The sequence below is a fragment of the Pagrus major genome, chromosome 21 (genome assembly GCF_040436345.1).
Source record: "Pagrus major chromosome 21, Pma_NU_1.0".
NCBI lineage: Eukaryota > Metazoa > Chordata > Actinopteri > Spariformes > Sparidae > Pagrus > Pagrus major.
The window spans coordinates 5,643,186-5,656,441 of NC_133235.1; the positions used below are offsets into that span (position 1 = coordinate 5,643,186).

General features: G+C 41.4%; 1 protein-coding gene across 3 annotated transcripts in view; it reads right to left on the bottom strand.

Annotated features, from left to right (window-relative positions):
* Window positions 1-13,256, bottom strand: part of LOC141016438 (nucleoprotein TPR-like) — a 33,255-nt gene that overhangs the window by 5,875 nt on the left and 14,124 nt on the right. For 2 of the 3 annotated variants that reach the window (XM_073490803.1, XM_073490802.1), the window contains exons 20-44: window positions 12,870-13,010; window positions 12,563-12,767; window positions 12,234-12,436; window positions 11,971-12,111; window positions 11,543-11,659; window positions 11,246-11,449; window positions 10,826-11,010; window positions 10,548-10,695; window positions 9,818-9,955; window positions 8,767-8,898; window positions 7,986-8,116; window positions 7,379-7,589; window positions 7,132-7,281; window positions 6,248-6,361; window positions 5,920-6,024; window positions 5,506-5,718; window positions 5,071-5,109; window positions 4,511-4,714; window positions 2,990-3,101; window positions 2,687-2,880; window positions 1,747-1,817; window positions 1,278-1,477; window positions 986-1,177; window positions 571-683; window positions 262-336 (exon numbers count right to left, since the gene is read on the bottom strand). In XM_073490803.1, the coding sequence (XP_073346904.1) occupies window positions 262-336; window positions 571-683; window positions 986-1,177; window positions 1,278-1,477; window positions 1,747-1,817; window positions 2,687-2,880; window positions 2,990-3,101; window positions 4,511-4,714; window positions 5,071-5,109; window positions 5,506-5,718; window positions 5,920-6,024; window positions 6,248-6,361; window positions 7,132-7,281; window positions 7,379-7,589; window positions 7,986-8,116; window positions 8,767-8,898; window positions 9,818-9,955; window positions 10,548-10,695; window positions 10,826-11,010; window positions 11,246-11,449; window positions 11,543-11,659; window positions 11,971-12,111; window positions 12,234-12,436; window positions 12,563-12,767; window positions 12,870-13,010 (3,738 nt within the window). The remainder of the gene's footprint in view (window positions 1-261; window positions 337-570; window positions 684-985; window positions 1,178-1,277; window positions 1,478-1,746; window positions 1,818-2,686; window positions 2,881-2,989; window positions 3,102-4,510; window positions 4,715-5,070; window positions 5,110-5,505; window positions 5,719-5,919; window positions 6,025-6,247; window positions 6,362-7,131; window positions 7,282-7,378; window positions 7,590-7,985; window positions 8,117-8,766; window positions 8,899-9,817; window positions 9,956-10,547; window positions 10,696-10,825; window positions 11,011-11,245; window positions 11,450-11,542; window positions 11,660-11,970; window positions 12,112-12,233; window positions 12,437-12,562; window positions 12,768-12,869; window positions 13,011-13,256) is intronic. The other variant, XM_073490801.1, reaches the window with a different exon arrangement.

Below are 13,256 nucleotides of genomic sequence, written 5' to 3' on the forward strand. Positions count from 1 at the left end.
ATTTTGTGTATTAGTTTGTATTTAGACCTCCAAGACAATATGTGAGTTTATGTGAGGACACAGATTGCATTAACTTATATAAAGTGACATGTTTGATAGCATGCAACGTAATAATAATTTATTTGAACTAAAATGTAACTTGTCTTTTCAAAATCTGATGAAAGACCGAATGACCTGAAAGGCTACACACTGGTCAAACCCAAAATTCATAAACAATTATTTTCTCGATCCTCTTTAAAGTTTCCATCACTGGTAACTGACCTGACTGTCATCTGGTGAATCCTGTTGTTCTCCCTCATCCCTCAGCTCTCCTTCAATCTCTTCATCACCTTCCATCTGAAACACGCCAAGTTACACAGCTGTAACAAGTCAACAATAAAGAAACACGCACACACACACACACACACACACTACAAAAAATACAAAAACTGTGAATAAACAAACAGAAGTTGGAAAAAACAAAAAGCAAACTTGGTTCAGAAGCTTTTTCTGTGCCAAGCTTTTCTGAAGAACATTGTCCTGGTGCATTCATTTGAGTCTTGTCTCGGGGTTTTGTGTGTTTGAGTTTACCTCCAGTGCTATTGTTGGTTTGAGTCGTAGCTTTTTATTGGTCGGAGGTGTGTGTGAACTCTCTGGTCTGTTTTCTTCCTCCTCTTCCTCCTCTCTGATTCGCTTTGAGCCTGCTTTTATCACATGCACAGAAACACAAAGACACAGAATAACACCAGGGTTTCCATCAACACATTTGTTTCATGTGTCTCGAGCTAGTATCTGTCAGGCATCAACATCTGGTTGGAGTTATAGGGAAGTAAAAAAAGACTGCACTTGTCTGGGCTGTGCACCTTCGCCATCATAGCCATCAGTGTTCACTCAGACAGGGTCGTCAGTGTTTTCAGGCTAAGCCACAGGCCAATTTATTTTTCCTTCCTGTTGATGTGTTTAAAGTTCCAGGGTTGGTGTTGGTTTAGGACAAGATCCTGCTCACCTGGTCCAATCAGAGACGAGGATGTAGATGGACGCTCTGCCTCCATACTGGGGCCTGCATCCTGACTGGTTGCCTGCTGCTGGGTGGGCTGAACGAAAGCTGTGGCCTGGCTGCTGGTTGGAGGTATTGATGTGGGTGTGCTCACCAGAGTGGAGCTGGTAGAGTGTACAGAGGCTCCTGCACTCATCAGCACTGAAGATGGAAACATTCTATTACACTCTGACACAAATGTCGGATTTAACTGCTTTTATTTTCAGATTTTTTTAAATGTTTTATAATCTCTTGCTCTCACCCTCTTGGCTGTCAGTCTGGGTGGTCGGCATGACAGTGGCGGTAGGCGTCGGGATGGGGACAGTTGCTGGGGTAACCATAGGCCGGATGCTGGCACGGGGTGTTGCCTTGCTACCAGTTGATGGGCTTGGCTTGTTGCTAGGAGATGGAGTACTTGGGGTCGGCCGGATGTTGGCCGTAGGTGGGTCAGACAGGCTGGAGCTGATGGAAAAATGGTAAAAAGTTCAGTTTTTTATTGCAGAATATTCTAATGTTCAACTAGTTTTTTTGTTTCTTCTCTACTACTGTGAAGTATACTGTGATCTGGCTCTGAATACTGAAAAATGTTTGCAAAGCTTGAGCTCTCTGATTATAGTCATTAACTGGAAAATGGACATTTCTATGAAAAGACAACATTTTAAAAAAGCCATTTACAACCATTCATAATAGTTTCTGGTGTTTGTGCATGTGTGCATGTAATCATTAGTTACCTTCCTCTGTCTTGGCCAGGACTCTTCAGAGATATCTGTCTCTGGTCTGCAGATCTGGCCTGATCACCCACCTAAGTACAGACACAGGTTTGTGACATTACAATTAGTACACAGATATTAGATTTAGAGATTAAGTCCAAATATTTTGAAAAAAAAAGGAGAAATATCTTAAGAAAAAGAAAGAAGAGAAATATCTTAAGAAAAAAAAAGTCTTAATATTTAGAGAAAAAAGATTTCATGTTTAGGGAATAAAATAAGAAAAAAATATGAAAATGTTTTTCAATGATTTGAGAGAAAAGTCACAACATTTCAATTAAGTGTCTGTCAGGTTGTTCCACTGGGTTGGTCTGAATAAGATATGACTATACCTCCAGAGCAAAGAGGACAAAGCATAATGCACACAATTGAAACGATAGGCAGGTTCTGGCTGCCACTCATGTCATTTTCATTAAACCCGCTGAGTGCCTGGCTGACTGCCTTAATCACTTCCCAATGGTATGACTGTGCTCCTCTCAACTGTCTTGGAGGAAACCAAGTCCGCACTGTGCTTCTGCCGCTTCAAAACTTATATAGTTATTGACTTACACATCGTGTAATCTTTTCATATTTTCACTCTCTGATAAGACAGGTGATAACTTCCTTCTTGACATATGACTTTGTGTAAATTTCCAAGTTCCTTTTTGAAATGTTTTGACTCAATCCACAAAGTCTTGTTGTCCCCCTTCCTATTTATGGCCCTTATTCTTTGTCATATAATTCAAACAACATTTACACATTATATTTTGAGAGAACATTAAAAATGGCTTAATTTCCCTCATTGTTCTGGCACACATAAAATTACAGCATGAAAAAATGTTTGCCAAGATACAGTCAATGATCATTGGGCTCAAAGTGTGGACCTTCATGTCCACCATGTCAACAGCAAGCATAACACATGTACCTTAGCTCCACTCTGGTCTTGTGGTTCCTCTCTGGTTTCAGTCTGTGCTTGTGTCTCTCTCAGTTCTCTCAGCTCTCTGTCCAGCCGAAGAAGTCGTCCTTCATACTGAGACTTGAGGGCGTTCATTCTCACCTCCATTTCCTCCTTACTCTGTTTCAGTTCTTCTATCTCCTGACTGAGCTGCTCCTTGGCACCTGCAGGTGAAGGTGCAGTTACTTGTACACTGATAGAGTAGCCTCTTTGTTTAGCTGTACTTTGTCAACTTTGTTAGGTTCTGTGTGCCTAAGTGATTGTGGAACTTACTGTTTAGTTGGTTGATTTTAGTCTTGGCTCCCATGAAGACTTTCTTAGTCTTTTCCTCTTTGTCAGCTATCTGCTGTCTGAGCTGCTCCTCTCTGTTCTTGCCCTCAGACAGCTGTACAAAAACAACACAGGTCCTGTATAAAAGCTGCTTTAACAGTGGTGAATGACTTTATGAAGACATTAAACTGCACAAAAATGCCACACAGTTCTTTGTATTGACTTCTCCAAGGCTTAAGACTTGCTCCACAGCATTGGCACACTGTTAAGTCATTGAGTACTGTTGGGTCCTCTTCCTGTCTCCCAGTAATAAAAGGTGTGCCCCAAGGTACTATACTAGGACCAAGACTTTTTTCCATAACTGTAAATAATTGTGACAACATCTCAAACACAGTCAAGATACATGTATGTGTATCGCTGGCCAGGAACAACTTGTATATAAAGTACAGTTGAAATTAAGTTTCCTCTTTAGGAAAAAATCCTGTTTTACCTTCTGAGAAAGGACTTTTTTTAACCTTTACTGGATTGCATAGATGTTCTCTATACAAAGTGTATTAGATCCAGCACACCACTGTTTACATTTACGTTTTACATTTTATTACTGGCCTTGGCTTTCTTGTACAACACTGTAGTCTGTATGCTACTATCAATTGGCCGTCACCGGTCTGTGCAGACGTTCCCATGGGCTGGCTTTTATATATAAATCTCTCCTGGAGCAGTTGAGCCCCTCCTTACCCTTTTACATGCATGTGTAGAAATCAAAACCAATATAGCCTCCGTTCTCACACTGTTCAACAGATTTTGGTTTCCCGAGTTGGGAGAGAGAACAAGCTTAAAATATGCTAGAGTTGATTACTGATGATGAATTTAAGTCAGCTCAAAAGGATCTGTACTCTTGGCAAATGTGTTTGCTTTAAAACGTCATTTCTATTGTATCTCAGAAAATCACAGCTGTTTATGCATCTCAAATGGAATTTGTGTATAATCTTTTTCAGTGTGTGACAGTTGTGTTAGTCTGTTTATGTGGTCTGTATTTATTGTTGTAACCCTGTTAATGCAGGGGTTCCCTTGAAAAAGATTTTAGATCGACTGTCTAAATATAGGAAAATGAAATGAACTAACACCTCATAAGTGTTTACCAACCATGACAGTGTCCGCTGGTAATGTTTTCAAGTTGCAAGTCTCTGTATGTGTCATCATGGTAGAATGTGGTCTTACAGACACCTACTCTACCAGGAGCTAACACAGAAGCATTATTGAGTATTTTGCCTGTTTATTTTTTGGGTTTTGTTTGTCCATCTGTGGACACGTCAGTGCAACAGCATCACAACCTAAAGTTAACATACTAAAACACAGAAAGCTCTGCTTCCATTTAAAGATACAGGTTATCCGAGTGGGTAAAAGCCAAGTTTATCTTAAAAGGTGCAGGTAAGTATGGATGTATGGTTGTCAATAGACAGATACAAATGAATACAACAGTTGGATTAAAAGTATTTCATGACAGCAGGATTTGAAGTACAGTACCTCTTGTCTGAGTTTTGCGATCTCTTCTTGTAGCACCTGGTTAGCATCACCAGCAACGTTAGCATCACTGGCCTGGATGGACTGAGAATTCTGGTTCTGGTTGGCCTGTGTGGCTTCGTGAGCTTCATTAGCTTCATTAGCCTGTTTAGCTTCAATCAGCTGCTCCTGCAGATGCTTGATGTCTGCTTCACGCTCACTAATTGTCTGAAGATCAAGAAGGTAGGGCAGACATGTTGTCCAAGTGAGACATTTTGAATATATGAATATAGAGGAAGGATGAAGAATAAAAGGGCTTGAGATTGGGGCAAAATAGAGTCAGGAGGGATGGAAAAATGGATGAAGAGAATGAGGAATAAGAAAGCACTACGGATTGTGTTCAATCACTGATTCATGACAATAAAAAAAAGTATGTGATCTTATTACAGAATTAAATGCAAATATGTAATGTTAAAACTTGAATGGATGAATGTAGGTATTCATTTTGTGAACATATATCAGCATACATCACTGCACAGCACTTGTGCAGTACTGTTTCTAGTTTTAAAGAAAATCTCTGTTACCTTCTGCGTGCCGTCCAGGTTGCCTTGAAGCTCAGCCACCTGTTTGGAGGTAAGCACAGATACAGCATTTCTTAGCTTATGTATCGAACTACAACCACAGAGTGTTTGAAGACATTGTGCAGTTTCAGCGGTATGTTTGAGAAGTTTTAATAAGACTTCCTTAAAGCTTCCTTGCAGAGTTCTTACTGCTCACTTTCACACCGTCAACAGTCTGTGTGCAGTTTTTTTAAGAGTACGCATTTTTGCTCAAACATAATTTGAAAATGTTAGATGTGTTTAATTTTTTTAACTTTGATTTAAAAACGTATAGCAAGCACACCTGGCTCAGCAATCAATTTTTAGAGAGGGTCATTCTTCACAGATGCAATTTACTAGTCCATGTAAGTAACCTGTACTCTGACAAAAATCACAGTAAAGAGAAAGAAGGCCCCTCACCTTACTCTCTGCCTGGCTGAGAGCAGTCTTGAGATTGCTAACTTCCTGGTTGTGGCTTTGCTGAGTGCTTTGGTGCGTCTGCTGTAGTTCTTTCTGACTAGTGAGGTTCTGCTGAAGGGCTTCCTTAGCCTGCTGGAGCTCCCTCTGGATCTGCTGAATCTGGTTCTGACGGGCCTGAGCTTGAGACTGGACTGATTTTAACTGGTTCTGTGCCTTTAGATAAGAAAGGAGGTGGTTAGGTGTTGGATGAATTTTGACATATATGCAAACTGACTATCAATATTACAAAATAAAATAAAAATATAATAATATACAATATACATGTAACCTGCAAATACATTTGTATCATTTTAAATGTGATCTCAAAATGACTGAGGTAGTGATAATTGTTGTCCAGTGTTTCTGTGTTCTTACCTGCAGAGTGTGGGTCTTTGCTTGCTGAAGGTCTTTCTGACTCTGGGTCAGCTGATTCTGATTCTGCTGGAGTTGAGTCTGGGCCTGGGACAACTGGGACTGGACCTATACAAGCAAAGAGGTGACAACTGAGACAACTGCCTTTCTAATGCATTCTCCTCACTAAATGATTCAACATGTAGAGCTACAAATGTACTTTTCTCCATCTCTTCTGTACCTTGACAAACCTTCTATTTTGGAGGTATCTAAACCTCTCTAAAGTATTAACACTAATTAATAAATGCTCAGGCAACATACAGTTGCATCTGTACTGAATGTGCTACGGTACCTGTGTCAGTTGGTTCTGGTTCTGTGTCAGCTGGTTTTTGACCTCCAGAAACTTTTCCTTGGTCTGTTGGTTTTCCTTCTTGGCCTCCTCCAGCCCCTGCTGAGACTTCTGGGCCTGGTTTGGAGAAAATAAAAACATTCCTGACACTTTCCAACAGTCTGGCTTAAACTTTAAGAGATCAGAGCCATGTATGTGCGTATACAGTATAATTGATGTATTGTAGTTCTTAAACTATGTGTTCTAATGTATCATCCTGTGCTATGGTCTTGTCCATTGACTTAAAACACCTTAGACAGTGCAACTATGATCATGTGAGTTAATTCCATGTTACACTGTGTGAGAAGAGACTACTAAAATCTTGGTGTTTATCAGTTTTAAGGATGTCAGATTGTGCGATGAGTGTTGAATGGTATCATGATGTAAAGTATATGACCCCAGCCCACTTCATCCATCTCCATCAAACAATAAACAAGCTTCATCAACTTCTCTTTCATTTTGCCTTCAACATTGATTGGTCTGTTTTGTGGGTTGTAGCAGAAGTCATATTATAATTTGGTCCTAAACTTCTGACATGTCGCTGCAGGCTGTTTTTATCCGCCAAAGCCCCAACTGCCTGTTGGTGGCTGCTTCTCACCGCAATCAAGGACCACTGTTTCTGATCGATGACCAAAGATTCTCAAACGACCCAGCCCAAAACAGCATAATGTGAAGAGGCCTTTACTGTACGTTGACAAGGCAAAGCAACAAATGCCTCCATTGTTCTGTGACTACTGATGTGTCTCCTCCTAGTAGTGGGCAGCCAGAGTGTGAACCTGTGTAATAACATGTACTGAATGTAAAGCAGAATATTGGGTTAATACGAGCTTGAATGTCTTCCTGCTCACCTCCTCCTGCTTTTTCTGCACCTCCTCCTTCAGTGTGTTCAGCTCTTCTCTGGCCTTGTTGAGCTCCTCCTGGGCTTTTGTCAGCTCCTGCTGCACCTCCTGGCTTGGAGCCGCCTCATTTCCTGCTTTAGCAGCCGTTTCCTCAACCAGCTAAGACACACAGACACACAACTCAGTGTTTCAATTTTCAGTCATACTAAAGTGGCCGTCTCCTGCAGACTTTAATCTGAACCGACTCCAGTCCCACCTTGTCGTGCTGGGCTTTGAGCTCCTCATACTGGGTCTTGTAGCGTCGTCCAATCTTCTTCACCTGGGTGATGGTCTTGTTCTTCTCCAGAATGTCACTGTTTTTGGTTTCCAGGTCTTTCTTCAGAGAATCCCTCTCCGATGTCAGACGGGCCACAGAATCTCTGAGGCCTTGCAGTTGAGACTGAGCCGAGTTACTGATGGCACTGGACCTAATACACATAACCGTAATCTCAGTTAGGTTATTTTTAGGGATGATCAATCTGCCACAGAGCATAATCTCTGCTGCACAGTGTAGATAAATGCTCTGGTCATTTTTATTGTCAGACTACAAAGGTCTGGCACAAAAGAGAAAATATGTATAAAGCCATCATTAACAGTCAGTGTGTGGATTCATTACTCTGAACTGATGCTACATTTTGAATAAGTGCTTTGGTACTTCAGTGTTTAGGTGTGTGTGTGTGTGTGTGTGTGTGTGTGTGTGTGTGTGTGTGTGTGTGTGTGTGTGTGTGTGTGTGTGTGTCTGTCTGTCTGTCTGTCTGTCTGTCTGTCTGTCTGTCTGTCTGTCTGTCTGTCTGTCTGTGTGTGTGTTCTCAGTGGGGTTCTACCTTGCCAGTTCAGTCTTCAGCTTGGCCGTCTCTTCAGCTAGTTGTGCAATGCGCCTCTGCTGAGCTTCTCTCTCATTGGTGATTTTCTGTCTCTCTTCAACGTCGCCGTCTTTCTGTTGGCTAATCAGTTGCTGTAGAGAGATAGTCAGTCAAGTATAAGTGAAACTAACAGTAACTGCAGAAATTTGAAAAAAAAAAACAAAAAACAAAAAGATGAGCTGTATTAAACATAAGACTGGGACAAAACACTAAACTGTATGAGGTAAAATAATGTTCATGTTTGGTCGATAACGCCGATTCTGATTTTGCGAACGTAGATGCTTCACACATCTTTAACCAGCACAGAAGATCTCTACAATCAGCACAGTTTCAAGGTGGACACCAAGATTAGTGTCACCAATTCAGTATCTGACCCAATGTGTAATATGGTCAAAATCTCCCTTCTGCTCCTGAGTTACAGTGTTGAATAAGGACCTAGTGTATGAATTCTTGAGTTGGACAAAAATGTTTGTTTTTTTGTTGTTGTTTTTTTAGGTCACAGTGACCTTTGACCTTCATCCTTAAGACATTCCCTCAAGGTGTTCCAGAGATATCGCGTTCAAGAGAATGGGACAAACCCAAAATATAATGACCACGGCTGTTGTTGGTGCTGAGGAATGAATATTTAAAACAATATAATGTAGCTGGATCAGGAATGATTTACAAAAATAATAAATGCAGGTATACACACTCCTGTCCTCCTTCTTGACCATGTTCCAAAACACAAACGTACAGCAGTTACCTGTGTTTTAGCCTTCAAGCGTTTGAGGTCTTCTTCCAGTATCCTCTTATCAGCCTGCAGGGAGCCATTTTTCTCAGACAGCACAGACAAAGAGTGATGTAGTGGGCTGATGTCTGACTGGAGCTTTGAAACCTGACAGAGACAGAGTAAGACACAAGTTGTGTAGATTAGGGTTGAGAATCAAATATGAACTCACAATATGTTATTATTATCATATTCTTCCTGTTATAACGTTAGATGAGAGCAAGGTGGGTCTGCGATACACGATATAACACAAACAACTGAAAGAAATACAATTGCTGTCCATTAAACCGTCACCAGTCCGGTCAGCGTCTTCATACGGAGGCGGGGGTTGCTGAATCTATTCCAAGTGGTTTTAAAAAAACCCAAAACAAAACTGTATTGATACTTTGCACCAGTGTGTCATTAACAGATCACAGGGGAAACATTGCAATATGTTTCTCTATCCATTTTGTCCCCCCTTATAGTATAGATAAGCATGGGTATAAAAGAATAACTCTCAGACACAACTAAAGTTTACTGAAGAACTTCCTCTTGTTAATACAAGGTTCCATTAGAGATGAGTGTTAATGTAAAAACAAGTCTGTCTACATCAGTTTTTTGAGATTCAAACAGGCCCCAACACAATCTCCTATTAGTGCCAGATCCCAAGTGATGGTGGTGCTTCCTCAAACGTTTTAAAGGCTCACCTAAATTACATGTAATTAAAGTTTGTTTTGCACAAGTTACTCACACGCTCAAAGGCTGTGCTGAAAACATAAAGCAATCTTTTAATATAGATAAAGGGTTTGCTTGTTAATGTGTTTTTCAAGTTATTCGCGATTCAAGTTACAACCTGTCAAAAGAGCAACTGATATTGGGAAACATTTATGTTTCCTAATGAAATTTCAGCCGGAGGGGTTTAGGGACCAAATGAAGCTGAAAAACATGGACTGAGTCTGTGATCACAACATAAGGTCAAATCAAAACCACAGCTAACAATGAAAGGGAGTCACAGGACAAACCATGTCATGCAACACTTGACTCTTACTTTAGCCTGAGCTTGCTGCAGCTCTTGTTCCAGTTTATCTCGGTCCATTTTCATCATCCTGTTGCTTTCTTGGAGAGCACCGATAGTCTCAATCTTCTTCAGCTGTTCCTCCTGCTGGGCCAGAGTCTTCGATGTAGCCTGAACCACAGGAGGAGGGCAAACAGACAGATAGTTATAATTAACAGTTGTCTCTCTGGCCACTTTTATTCTTTTTAGCCTCAAGTTGACATTACAAATTTTTTGACAAAGTTGTTGTAGTTCACTACACTGCTGAGGGCTACGCCCTCATTCACAGCCTGAAACACATACAGATTCTCTATAGTCCCACAGCAAAGCAATCACACATTAAATGTCAACTCACAAAACTGAGATCATAAATATTCAACTAAAATAATTAGATATTCAGTCATTTTGTTATTTTTATATATATGCTATCATATACCAACTTAAATTGCAATGGAACAGGGACAGTACGTGTTGAAAGCCTGTTTTACATATTTTATATGTTGCATGTTGCATGTTTAAACAGTGGGTCCACTACCAATACAAGTTATCTACTGCCTACATTTGGAGTTGCCACAAGTTCTTACTTTGAGAGATTACTAGTGGTTACCATTCCTCAAAAATAAACAAGGGATGCTTCTGATGTTGTTGCTCTCATCATTTACAGCTCACTACATTCCCTGTATTTTGTTATCTATCTCCAGTCTTCCATCACTTCGTTTCATACCTGCATCCTCTCCCTCTCAGTGTTCAGAGCTTCCTGGAGCTCCTTCAGTTCTCTGTCCTGGTGTTCCACTCGCTGTTTGTGGCGAAGAGCTTCTTCCTCAGACGCCTCACATCGAGCCAAAGCAATTTCTTTCTCACGCCGCACAAACCTACAACACACACACACACACACACACACATTTCAAACTCAATCCTAACGACTTCAAACTAAGACAGTTTTCTGAAGTCCCAATTACACAGGGATTGCACAATACCACTGCAATGAAGACCCATCTTTACCTTAGTATTTCTAGTATTTGTTCAGTGGTCTTGCCCTCCTCACTGAATGACAAGTCAAGTTGCAGCTGCTGATGCTGCTGTTGCACCTGACGACTCTTGGAGGCCATCTCATCCATCTGTTGGTGCAGAAGTGCATTCTGCTTCCCCAGCTCCTCACAGCGACGACTCTTATTGGCCAGATCGTCCTGAAGGAGAGTCAAACCGTTACGACTAATCAGAAACACAACAATCGTCTAAAGCAATGTTTCCTCCGGGGGCCCTTTAACACCCTTTAAAATCTTTTTAAGGCAAATTGGTTACATTTCACATGAATTTCATTCAGCAGAAGTAATTTTCTGGATAATTTATGAAAATCTATACAAAGCGTTTAAAAGGACCTACAGTTGCCTTGTTTCTTCCCTCTCAAGCTAGAGGTCCTACCTTCAGCTGTTTCTCAAATGAATTCAAGGCTGCAGTCTTCTCCTGCAGGAGGGAGGAGGTCTTGTTCAGTTGCTCCTCAAACTCCCTCTTCTTTGATGCTTCCATCTGGAATCTTTTCTTCAGCTCCTGAAGGGCCTCCACATCAGCAGCATGAAGCATTAGCTCGCGCTCATACTTAGCCTGCGCCTCTCCAGCTAGCTTTGTCTGAGAAGATGACAACAACAAGTTGTTGAGCCCACACCAGTTTAAACTGCTTTCACATTCATCAAGTGTGATGTTCTGAGTGTGTTAATGAACCTGCAGCAGGCTGTCCTGTATGGCCTTCTGCTCCAGTGTAACAGCAGCAGCAGCTCTCTCCAGCGCTTCCTGCTGCTCTGCCTGGCTGGCCTTCAGATTGCGCTGCAGCTCTAACACCTGAACAAGACAGCAGGGGAAAGAACTTTAGACAATCCGTCTACATTATTTAGCTGAGTGTGAAAATGCACCCATGTTCTAATATAACTGATATTGCGAGTCAGGGCTGTCTGAGATTAGAGGTCATATAAAATGTATGTCTAATTTATTAGGTGATTTATTTGAAAAGTAGGTTATTTAGTAAGTTATTTAATACAGTATTTATGTAACAATTTGACACAATTTAAGCAAATGGACCCCAATAAAAGAAAGAACATGACGACAACATTTTCTCTAATGGTCGCTTGTATAAAAGTGTGCAACTGGCTTACTTGTTTTTCCACTGCATCAACAGCCTTTCTCTTCTGTTCTTGCTCCTGCTGCTTCATTTTCTCCACCTCCAAAATTCTCTTCTCCAGCTGCTTCTGCACCTCTTCCGACTCCTTCAGCCGCATCTCCAGAGGGGAGCGAGACTAAAGAAAGGAGGAGGGTCACATGTGTGTGGACAGGTGTGTATGAGAAGTACAGAGAGTAGTGTGTATGAAAAAAAACAAGAAAATAGGCTGATGAAAAACAATAACCCAAGATGCAGTACCTCCTTTTCTTTCTTCAGACTGTCTTCCAGTGTCAGTACCACAGCCCTGTACTGCTCCACACTAGCATTAGCATTCTTTAGCTGCTCTGCTAGTTCGCTTTTTTGTTCCTCTGCAGTACGCAGATGACCTTTCACCTCGATAAGCTCCTGCTCTGATTGGTTAGGCTGCGGGGAGGCTGCTGGCACTGGAGAGCGTACTGATGCTAGACAGAGACGAGGGAATCAGTCACAACTTTTTCTGTTGCTCATCACCATTCAGAAGCTCATATTAGTTGTCCACATACTACAGATATAGACTTGGCCCTTCACTACTGAGTACTGCTTTTTACCTCTGAGTGGTGCTCTCAGTCCTGCAGTTCTGGTAGCTGGGGTGGGTGTGTTGCTCGAGGTGCTGACGGCCTCCGAGGATGAAGCAGAAGCCAGTTGGGCTCTGAGTGCTGCCACCTGCTGCTCAGAGCTACGCAACAACTCTCTGGTCTTCTGCTGCAAGGTGTTCTGGGTCTCCAGCTGTTTCTTAGCTTCTAATAACTGAGCCTGGTGAAGAGTCAGAAGTGACAGATGGACAAGACAATATTCAGGCTGTGTCCAACAACAATTACTTTGAGTGTTTTTAAATATGCATTAAACTGTACATACATCCATGGTGCGGCCGAGACTGTGTCTCTGTGCTACTTCCTGGTCGAGCCTGGTCTTCATTGAAGCCAGTTCTGCCTCCAGATGCTCGATCTTGTTGTTCAGTCGCTGGCGAGTGTCCGTCTCTGTACGCTCCATAGTCAACTACATCAGTATGAGAGGAGAGTAGGAGAAATCATGAGAAAAAAATAATGAAATGAAGGTTTATCTGATTGCCGGTAACTTCTAACAGTATAGATCATCAAATCCTGAATCACAGCGGCTGCAATAAGATGACACAGGAAGTCCATTTCACTTGATAGTGGTACATCTAAGTCATATTTCTTTAAGACTGACCAATATCATTTATGTAGGTTTCGTTGTGAATGAAAAATAGAAACTTCATGATTT